Source organism: Typha angustifolia, chromosome 6 (assembly GCF_048772165.1).
Source record: "Typha angustifolia cultivar Huaian chromosome 6, ASM4877216v1, whole genome shotgun sequence".
In the NCBI taxonomy this organism is placed as follows: Eukaryota; Viridiplantae; Streptophyta; class Magnoliopsida; order Poales; family Typhaceae; genus Typha; species Typha angustifolia.
In genome coordinates, this window is record NC_133244.1 from 5,699,668 (window position 1) to 5,711,663 (window position 11,996).

At 34.6% G+C, this 11,996-nt stretch overlaps 1 protein-coding gene across 1 annotated transcript; it reads left to right on the forward strand.

Annotated features, from left to right (window-relative positions):
- Nucleotides 1-3,454: 3,454 nt before the first annotated feature.
- Nucleotides 3,455-4,962, forward strand: LOC140761067 (uncharacterized). Its single transcript, XM_073098245.1, has 3 exons — nucleotides 3,455-3,675; nucleotides 3,770-3,845; nucleotides 3,971-4,962. Exons 1-3 carry the CDS (start codon nucleotides 3,634-3,636, stop codon nucleotides 4,807-4,809), a joined length of 957 nt encoding a protein of 318 aa, XP_072954346.1. The 5' UTR covers nucleotides 3,455-3,633; the 3' UTR covers nucleotides 4,810-4,962.
- The last annotated feature ends 7,034 nt before the right edge of the window (nucleotides 4,963-11,996 follow it).

Genomic DNA, 11,996 nt, shown 5'->3' on the forward strand with positions numbered 1-11,996 from the left:
TTCTCTAAAAGTATCAATCCCACTCTTTATTCATGGTTATAATTATACCCTCTATTCTAGCATTGGAACCAAACATTAAAAGGCATAAATGACATGGATAAAAAAAATTAGTGAGGATAACACTAATCATAATTCATATATTAGTTTATATCCTAACAGCCTTCCAAGCATCTCTATGCATGAGATATTTTAAGAGAAGACCAATGGTACAAATTTAAAATATAAATGGAATAACAATCTGACATTTTAATTACAATTTAGGGGATTAATAAAATGTTAATAAAATATCATTTATTCACCCACTGTTCTAAAGCTAGTCAATTAATAAACCACATACTCTGCTCTGCCATCACATTTACCCAGGCTTTCCCAGATTGCATTCACCTCTAGGAAGAGAGTGCTTCAATTTAGCTACAAGTGAGTGAGAGAGAGAGAGAGAGAGAGAGAGAGAGAGAGAGAGAGAGAGATGCAGACTTAAAAATGAAAACTTTTACAGAGGGTTCCTTCTCCATCTTAAATGTTAACAGAGGTTGGGTAATAATTGGGCACTTGTGGGTTCCTATCTGCAACTTAACATCATCCATGATGGAATTGGTTCTCCTCCTCCTCCTCCTCCTCCTCCTCATCAAAGAGAAAAGAAAGTACAATCTGGGTCATGAATAGTTTGGCAATAATGGTGAATGTGATCATGGGAAATCACACATACTATTCATCATTTTATTTTCCCCTTCCACTAAAAAAAAACAGAGGATTTATTGTATCCCTCACTTACCTTGTCCTTCCTTCCTTGTTCTAAAGTTTGATGTAAGTTATTCTCCTCAACAATTCCCTATTTTTAACTTTTACTAAGTTAGCTTTTAATATTTTTCTTTTGTTATCTGTTTAATTTATCTGAAAACTTAAATATAATACTAGAAAAATTATAAAACTACTAAGATGAGATGGTAATTTTTCTGATAGCAACTTATATAAAGATTTAAGAATTACTAAACAATTTACTAAGTTTTTAAGAGAAAATTTTTCATATAACTTATTTTTCAGTTAACAACTTTTATATATAAATTACTGAACCGAAAAGTAAGTTATATAAAAAAAATGATTCCGCATGATAAGATATACATAGTTTTATATTTAAGTTTTAAAGTGTATTCGACCTGTAAAAAAAATGTTTAGGAGAGCTCGATAACGGAGATGAGTAATATTAATACTTAATGAGTGTTCTTTATTTACTCTAATTATGGAGCTCTTTTGCATGTCTAATATATTATTTACTTAATGTTTAACTATTTACAAATTTAAAAGAGAATAATTAAATATTAGATAGTTTGTGTTGAATATTATAGCTTTTGGATATTATAATTTGTGCTCGTTTATACATTATATAAAAGGTATAATAGTAAACTTCTTTTTTCCTTAAACCAAATATAATAAACTTTTTTTTCTTTCCTTTACTCAATTACATCAAAATAAAATGAGATTGAGTTTTTTTTTCTTATTTTCTCTTCTCTTTATTTCTATCATATTCTCTCCGTCCAAATAAAGTGTTAATCCAAGATGGAATAAACACCATCATTTGAAACTTGAAAATTAAGATCAACATTAACAGGATTGCTAATTTCTAATTTTGACACTATTCGAATCACTATTTTTTTTTTTTGGCTATGTCGAAACCAAAATCAACTGAAACCAAAATTTTGAACCATATTGAGAACTCTATTAAATACTTCGCTTTGTCTAACCCCCAAAAAGAGAAAAAGTGATTTTATTTATTTCAAACAAATGATTACAAGTTTGAGACAGAAAAATGAGATAGTTTGAACAAACCCCACTACTTGGCGAATATTAATACCACGGTACGATAACACATTGTATCAAGTCTAAAGAGTGTAGAAAAATATAGCAAGCATTGGACTACAACAAACAATGAGAAAGAAAGGAAGAAAAGAAAAACAAGAAAAATTTTTAAAAAAAATTTGACAACCAGCAATGGTCGAGTGACGGGGAGAAGAAGGTAACAAAGCATAAGAGAAAGAAAATTATGCAAAATGGGAGCTAAATGAGGAGAATAAGTAAGAGATGAGCCGCGGCTAGGAGGGAAAAAGAGAACAAAGGAGGAGAAGCGAAAGAAAAAAAAAAAGAGAGGAGAGAAATGATCTCTCATTTTAGAGGGAAGAAAGACTCCTTATTTCCTTTCCGACTAGGAGAGGGGAGAGGAGAATACCGTCGACGGTAGCAAGAAAAGACATCATTTTCTCGAATAGAACCTAAAACCCTAGCAGAGATATCATTTTCTCGAATAGAACCTAAAACCCTAGCAGAGAGACTAGGACCAGTGCCAGGAAAGAAATTATTGACTTATTTAAGTTGTAACTAAACTTATTCCCCACCCTACTTTAGATGACCAAGAATCTCATTGACTGTTGCATGAGATAAGTTGGTCACTTGGAATGACCCACTCCTTTGTTAACTATCACCTTTCTTTCTCATTTGACACATTTGCAAAATTCCTCCTTTTCTATTCTAGTGTAAGTCTAACAAAGCATCTCCCACTAGGTTATTATTATTATTATTATTTTATTTTTTACTTAAACTAATATACCCTTATTATGCTCTCCCCTTTGCTATCTTTGCAAAAATAAACTCACTAGGACAAAAAAAGTAGTGAAAAAAGCTTATACTCATTAAGTTGCTTTTACTCATTTACCCTATTATTATTCGGACTACGCTATATAAATCTTTAAATTAAAAAAAAAACTATATTTGAACCTCCCTTTATGGTTATACCTAAATTTATTTTACTTTATATTTTAATTGTGTAAACTTTATTCTCTTATAGAGTTATATTCAAATTGAAATCGTTACTCTTTTTATCACACTTAACTAATGTACAAGTCGAATTTAAAGATACTTATTAAAGATAAAATTATAGATAATTAGATTCTAAAATAATACTAATCAAATTTTAGATGACAAAGATACAACTAACATATTAAATATATATCGTATCTGTTTTATCTGAAATCTAATTGATATTAATTTAAATGCGTTAAAGTGCTTATTAAATTAACTACAAATTTATCGCTAATGGGTATCTTTAAATTCGATTTGTAGATTGATAAAATATAATAATTAAAAAAGTAATTGTTTAGTTTGAATATAACAATATAAGGGTAGAGTGCTATGAATAAAATTATAGAAAATAGAAAGTAAAGTAAATTTAAGCCTAATTATTAAATTTTTATTAAAATAAAAACAGTATCACTAATAGTGCAATGCAGAAAGGAAAGCCAGAAAGGGAAGAAAAGATAGTTCATTCCCTCAATCTGATGCTCCTAATATTTTTATACACTCAGAATGCCAGATGGATGGCTAAGATTCATCCAACATATCTCAGAGGGTAGATTCTCTCTCACCACCTTTCCATTATCAAATTTTCATCATTCACTCAAGCGTGTGCTGCAATTTCTTTGCTCACTTCCCTCACAAACCCACCAAAACAAAACCCCCAGACACATTCTCTCCCCTTCTCCTCCTTCTCCCTCACTCTATTAGTTTTTTTTTTATCTCCTCCCTACCTTTCTATTCTCTCTCTCTCTCTCTCTCTCTCTCTCTCTCACACACACACACAGTCTAATGGCATCTCCTGAAGAAGGACCAGAACCACTAAAATACCAGGTAGTACTATTACTACTGAACTACTACTCTAAGGACTGTTTGAGTAATAGATTGATGGTTAATGGGATTTGGGTCTTCTTGGTTCTTTGTCCAGACTTGGGTTTTGAAGGTTTCCATCCATTGCGAAGGCTGCAAGAAGAAGGTGAAGAAGGTCCTCCATAGCATAGAAGGTAGCTTAGAAAGCCCAAAGATGCCAGATATTTTTCACTTGGGTCTCCTCTGTTTCTCTTAGTAATCTTTCGATTTTTTCTTTTTCTTTTTGCATCAAAATCTGATCTTGGCCCAATCATGGAAGGGGTGTATAAGATCACCATCGACCTCCAGCAGCAGAAGGTGGTCGTCACCGGCAACGTCGAGGGCGACGCCCTCGTCAAGAAGCTCCTCAAGACCGGGAAGCACGCCGAGCTCTGGCCGGAGGCTAATCCCAGCGGCGGCGGCGGCGGTGGTGGTGGAGGGAAGAAGAAGAAGAGCAAGAGTAAGAACAAGAACAAGAGCGACACCGCCGGCGGCGGCGGCGGCAATCCCAACGAGGCGCCGCCGGAGAACCCCGACAACCACCAATCCAGCTCCTGCGGCGGCGACGAATCCGCAGACGAATCCGAAAAGCCCGGTGGCGAAGAACCTCCCAAGAACGGCGGCAAAGAGTCACAGTCTCCTAAGCCCAACAAAAAAGATGGCAACGGCAACGGCAACAGCAACAGCAACGGCAGCTCGCCTCCCCCGCAAGCGAAGCCTGAAGGCGGAGACAAACCCGCCGCCGCAGCCGCAGGCGGCGGCGGCGGCGGTAAGAAGAAGGGGAAGAAAGGCAACAAGGAAAACGGCACTAATGGTAACGGAGGCGGAGTCGAACTAGCCCCAGATGAAATGGGCATTAAACCTATGGGAGTCGGCGGCGGCGCCGCCGCTACTAACTTCCCAGCATTCAACTATCCTTCGTACTCCAATATCCAGATTCCATCCTACGTTGTGAGCTACAGCGCTGTGCAGCCGAGCATGAGCTACGGCGGCGCCTACCACCCGACGCCGGTGCAGCAGAGCAGCTACTACTATTCAACAGTGCCGCCGGTGTCGGCCTCGCCGGGCTCCTATTACCTTTTCAGCGAAGAGAATGCCAATGCTTGCAAGATCATGTGAGGAATCAGAGTCACCATTAGAGGATGCCATGCAGGTTTCTTTCCTTGTTCTTCTCTCATCTCCTTTGTTTCATGCTATATAAATAGTGTAGTTTTTTCCTAACCTTGTTTGGTAGTAGACTACAAGTATGATATGAATGCATGGTATGTGTCAGCTGATACTCTGCTATGTTGTGGTGGAATGTGAGTCTTTTGGATATAAACTTTGTAGCTTTGGATGTGTATATGGTGGAGTTAAGAAGTGGAAACTTGCAACCGTTTCTAACTTCAATTCTTAGTGAACAACTTTAAATGCAAGTTGCTCTTAAACTGTTAGTTTCTCTCTCTCTCTTTCTTTTTTGCTAGTTTAACTCCATCTTAATTAGAGCTTTAATTGGGTATGTTTAGTTATCTTTGTAGGATAATTGGATTTGTGATAAAAGATCTCAAATGGGTCTATGATTTTTTTGCCTATTAAGGGCTCCAGAAGCAAAGGAGACTAGAAGAGTGCTCAAAATTCTGTTCTTAGGTGGGAAAAATATTCTAACTCTTCTTCCTCCAAGAATGTCAGACTGCTAATATATTAAACAGCGTAGACAAATTACAAAGTCAAAGGTTGCTTTTCCTTGTAGAGCTGCTCTGTGAACTGCCCAAGATGGCAACTAGCTGTTCTGTTTTAAACTCTTCTCTGTGACTAGAATATTAAGTAAATCTCATTAGGTCTAGCTAAATAATCATCTAAAGCTCCTCAAGCTGAACAAATCACATGCTTTTAATCCATTTTCCCTAACAAATATGACTTAAAATCGCACGAGTAAACCTAAATCGACTAGTAAAAAAATTTGAATTAAATCTCTCCAAACTGATTGAACTTTATCAAGCTCAATTTTCATAATTGCACTGGCAAAGTGGCAATAACCCCAATATACCTTGAAGGGATTAAACTAATGTCCACTTGGACAAACTCAGATATCACATAGGAAAGTGAAAGTGTTTCTAATCTTAAACTACTAGGCATTAAAATGAAAGTTCATTACTTCCTCACAAGCATTTCTGTTTAAGTGGTTCTCAAGAAGTTCGATGAACGATAATGAGCAAATTACTCGAATTCTAAAAGAATTATGGTAAATATTTTCTTTTCTTCCAGTGATGAAGAACATGTAGATGAAAAGAGAGCAAAATGTCTCTCCTAATTTGCCTACATGCATTCTACAAAATAATCTCATACTGCTAGTTTCACCTGCATGTCATTTCTACATTCTTCAGTTTTTATCTTTAATTTGATAATGACAACATTCACACACTCCTAACCTGTTCATAAGCATTCAAACATGTGAAAATGTACTGCATATATAGTACTTGAATGCACTGTACATAAGCTTGGCCTTTGTGAACTATATGAAACAATCCCTGCTTGAGGATCTATTTTTGATATTTTCTCCTTGTACCTCTATCCTAGTTTGAATCATCTAGAGCTTTAAAACTTAATTTAACGCGCTTCAAAGCTACAAATCAAAGAAACATCTTGCAGGTCCTCTAAAATTTATCTTCATAGGACTCAACTATCAAGATGCAGTAGTTTAAATTTTATCCCTGTGCTAATAATGAAGACAAGCACTATAACTTTTTGATTGTCTCGAGTGTAGTGGGCTTTTAGTTTACTGTATGTCTTGCATACTTAGAGTTATGTAGGAGGGTGACCTTTTAATGCCACTGCAGTCCCACTATTTGTTTATTTTTAGTTTTGCTTCACAGCTTATAGAAAGGACAGAGAGCTGTCTGAAATAAAATGCCCAGGATGACTGTTTGACTGAAACTGACTTACTATATTAAACTCCATGGAAGGAAGTAGAGGATTGAGTTTGAGGAAGGTTTTTATGGCATTAGAAGATTCTTGTGACAGAGACATTGCAAAAATATCTCTTACCAAAGGGTGTTGGCATCTACTCTCTTTGAGAAATTATTTGGAAATGATATTATCATGGCGGCTTTAATGACCATTAAGGCATGATACTTGTATGTTTCTATATAAACATTGTTCAATATCTTTTAGCTCAAAGGATCATGCTTAGATGGTTAAAGAGGCTGAGTATTTTTTTTATGTTCGAATTTTAATGACACTAGTTTAACTGGGATATCGTTAAGTTCTCACTTCTTTCAAAAGATTATCCTATATATTATAGAGCATTAGAGAGTGTACTTTTCTGCCACAAAACTAAATAGTTAAAAGTAAATTCTTCCTTTTTTTTTCATTTAGTGTATATAATGCAAAGAGACTTGGAGAGGAAAGTTGGCTCTGTTCAGTGGCATTCATAGTGATTCCTTTGAATGCCACTTGTGGTTGGGTCTCATTACTGGTTCTAGGGGAATGCTCTACCATTTTCAAATCCCCCACCAAAAAAATGCTAACCCTAGTGCTCACTTGATATCACCATAATAATAAATAGGGCTAAAGATTACAAATTAGCATATTAAAACAATAAATAAGTGACTAAAGGAAACTAATTAAAAGGAATCAGACTGTACTCATTCCTCCTTTCAACCTCTAACTACAAGATTGTTCAAGCATGTCTCACTTTTTCTCACATGATACTGGAAAAAAGGGGGGAAGAAGGCAAAAGAAAACTGACAAAATTGTTGTACAAAAATGACACAGTACATTGATGGCTGCATTGGGATATGCAACCAACAAGCAAGTTGTCTGATAATAACTCTACCTACCTATCTTTTATTCTAGTTTTGAGAATAGAATCCTGACCCACATATATTAACAGAAAAGGCTAGATAGATTAGATGCATATTCCAGTTGGTGGGAACCTGCATAGCATCATATCTTAATTTATTATGCTACACAAGTTTAGGATGTCATTACACTAACAAAAAGAGACTACCTTCTAGGCTGCTTCCATGTAAAAGTAAAATTCCTCTGCCTTTGATAGGTATAGTAGACCAAGTAGAAAGATTATATACATACACACACATGCTTAATCACATGTACGTAGCCTGTGATACCATACGTAGACAGATGATAGATAATATAATATGTGGCCTACTTAAAAGTGGGCTAATGTGTTTTAAAACTGTGACTTTTAAATATTTTTTGGTTTGATACTATATTAAATAACTAGTCGCCGAAGAACTTACGTAGGGGTGATTTTCTTTTAGTGTATATATATTAAAGAGTTGGGATGAGTGAAAGCCATCTTTGATATAGGAGGCACTTAAGAGTTCATATTTGGATTGAGTAATGGGGTTAATCATCCCTGAAAAGCTAGCCACAGAAGGATATTTTGATGACTTATATATATACCTCAAATCCTCAATGCCACTGTGTACATGTCTATTCCTTTCCTTTCTATACATACACTTCCAAGATGGCAAGAAATGCCTTGGACTTTGTCTCCCCTGTCTCACTGTTGATCTGGGGTCAGATAGGAACCTTCTTTCCTTGTCAAATAAAACACTAAATGATATCAGGATCTCTCTAGCACTCTCTAGAAAGTGGGAAGGATATAAAGATGGAGTGTTAGAATGCTGGGTATAATGCTATTCCCACCACCAATCTGTCATTGGTATGCAGTTGTAGCATCACCTCCACTAACAAGAAAAGAGAGAAAAGGATCCACTTTCTACAATGGCCAATTGGCTATGTATTCCCCTCAATTCTATACCATCTCAAGGACAATGCCAATGGTATCATCTGAGATATGCCATTGCATTATTTGATATCATATGGGACCACTTGGCTGCTCTCTGAGTACACCTTGATTATAAAAGGAAAAAATAGCAGTAGCTTTCTGTCTCCCATCCATGGCCATGATCATCTCACCTTGTTCATGATTGGCTCAGAGGCCCAGTAGAGTGGTACATGTTGGTGTCTTTTGTGAAAAGTTAGGAATCTGAGATGGGAGTTTGAATGCTAACTGGAAGGACTAGCCAGGTGAGATTTGCAGAAGGATTACTTAGATGTTAAGAGATGGAGCTTAGTAGATCAATTGACTATCAAACTTGCTTCTCAGAAAGAGAGAGAGAGAGAGAAAGAGAGAGAGGAAAAAGAACAACATCAAAGTTAATGTTTTTAGAGAACGATGATTTTATGTTTCGCGTTCGAACACCCTCCTCCTTACTTCTGGGCTTAAAACATTTTAATGAGCCTAAAAGATGAACTTCGACGAAAATTTCTAGAGAATTTATATTTTAAACAATAGATAGATCCGAAGGGGTTGAACTAAGGTCGAACGGCGAATTTTTTTTTTTTTCATTATCTAAAAGCTTATTTGAATTCCAGTGGAATTAGGAGTTGGTATTAAAGATCAAGTTTCATATTAACTATGTAGCTTCCAAACTAACAAACTCCATTTATAGGTTATTGTTATTTAGTCTCACATAGTCACATGTAATGAGAAAAAAAATTGATGTATGATAGTGGATTTGAATCTTTTGACTTTAGGTTGTAATTATTCATATAAAGTCCAATATATCTATCTAGTGAAATGGCAATTGTCTAGTTATATATCAAACATCTCAAGAAGTAGAGAGATCTAACTTCCTAAAAGGGCCCATTTTAATGCTTTCATCAACTAAGAAGCCCATCAAGAGCTTTTTAGTGAGCCCATGACTTCTCTTGATTAGATCCAATCAATGCACATTGAGTTAATAAACTTTGGAGCCAATTCACAAATGAAAAGCCTCAATCTAAGATTATTAGAAGCATAAAATAAGAGCTAAACACAGTTGACTCATTTGAACTATTGTTTATTTCTCAATCTCTCACCCCTGATGGTGTGGAAAGAAAATGTTTAAAATTAAAATTCCATTGCTCAACTTCTCCCTCTTTCTTTTCCTCTAAATAAGAGTAAAAAAGGGTTCTCAGATCTTCAAAAATTAATCTTGCCACATTTTTAATAACACGTAATTATTCGTAAAAGTTTTAGATAGGTATTGGTTTTAATATTTATGTATATATTTATGTCTACATGCGTATATATAACGTATCTAATACTAATCGTTTATTGGGATTCTTAGGAGTAGTATAAATTTGAGATATCCATGCAATCTTGATTATAATCTTATCAAAGTACATAGAATAATCCAGATCTTATTCCTGACCCACCTTTAATTCTGCCATGCATAGCAAGAACCCTATTCTTCCAGAATTAATTTTTGTACGTGGTTCATATCCTACTACTTCGATGACAAGTTTAGGGATATCTATGTGTATATATATATAGAGAGAGAGAGAGAGAGAGTAATATCTACTGCAACTGTGACTTGGAATCAAAGTCGAAACGTATATATATCTGCATGCATGGCAAGCTGCATCCATGATGGGTCCTCCACTACGTTCTATTATCATGTATAGAAATATATACTCCTCTTCTCCAATGTTTTAAAGATACATCATGCATGCATGAGATAGGTTCATGGGTTGAAAGATTTGAAGAGATGAAACCATCTCATGATCTACCTGGGGATAGCTCATGGGCTCAGGAGATGAAGCAAAAAATTGGTGATAAGCTGAAGAAGCCATTAAATGTCTCTATGGTTTCCTCCTCGGCAAAGCAGGCGTGGCTTCTCGGATTCCGGCGAGTCTCACCGGATCTCTAGCCTCGAAGATCCTATCGGGAAGAGTGATGTTCTTAGGGCCATGGAGTCACACATAGATCATGTGTAGTTTGATACAACTCTTCCGTTTTAGTTTCTTTAAGTTGGTAAGCCATGGAAGGTAATAAGTTACAAGTAGTATATCATGTGTATATCACCCTTAAATAAATCACCTAACTAACGTCGACCAAGTTACTAAAATATTCCCACAATAACATAATATTTTAATTATCTATAACATAATATTTTTTCTAGTATCCTCTAAATTAACCCAGTATTAAATACACCACATCTCTGAGCTCGGAAGGCCTGAGTGTGCCGGACCCAAATACAGAGGCTTATCCGACATACGGTATAATTTTTGTAATAGGGAGGAATATTATAGGAAAAAAATAAAAAATTATGATACAAAAAAAATAAAAAATTATGATACAAAATCCTCAAAGACGGGAGTCTGAATTACAAAATATGTAGAATATATAATTTAAGTTTCATATTTTAAGCTATAATATGTGTTTTAAGCAGCTTATTTTCGTTATATTCAAAAGTCTTTTTTATCCTTCTAAGTATATAATACGACCAAATAAAATAACTCTCTTATCTTAAGAAAGGAAGTCCAAGAGAAAATTATTTTTTTAATTTATTTATTGCAACCAAACATTAAGAATAGAGAGATTCTAAATACTAAGTACTTTTTTCCTTATTTTTTAAGCAAATAAACACTAAAAAAAGAGGTTACGCTGTTTTTGGTAGAATAAGTGGCAAAAAGATATTAAATAATAAACTAATATTATGCTAGATTATCAAGTATGGATGTGAGTTGAAACCCAGCCTAAACTAAGCACATGATCGATAATTACACTAAAGCCCTACAATTATTCTATATTTTCACATATACCCCTACGGGTGAAAACGGGTCGGAGTTACCCTATCCGACCCGACTCGGATCGGATTCAGATTCGGATATGGATAGAACTTTTGAAAAAAATTCGGATACGGATTCGGATACGGGTCGGATAAATTTTTCGGATTCGAATACGGATATCGGATATCCGTTTACCCGTATATTTTTTTAAATGATTTACAGTTTTTAGTTTGCTTATTTAAATAGTAAGTATTAATATTATTACTAATAATACATTATATATTATTTATAGAGATTAATTTCTCTAATTTTATATATTTGACATACAAAAAAATTATTTGTTGTAAAACTCTTAATAATTTTGTGTTAATTATATTTAAATAAAATATTATAATTATTTTAATTTTAATCAATATCCGTTTAAGATCCGATTCTTTATCCGAAAATAATTCATATCCGTTTAGTTAGGATATGATTTTAAATTTTAATCAATAATACGGATATGGTTGAGCACTATTCGATCCGTTTTCACCCATATATACCCCTCATCTTTTTTTAGATCACATATTCTACAACGAGTCTAGAATTAATCACTTGATACTCACATATTATTATTATTTAATTAAAAAGATGTAATAGATAACCAACAAAAATGGGTTATTTCAAAGATTTTCTGCAATTAAACCGATCAAATTTATCATGAAAAAAATATGCAGCAGTTCAGGGATCTAAATGTAAAT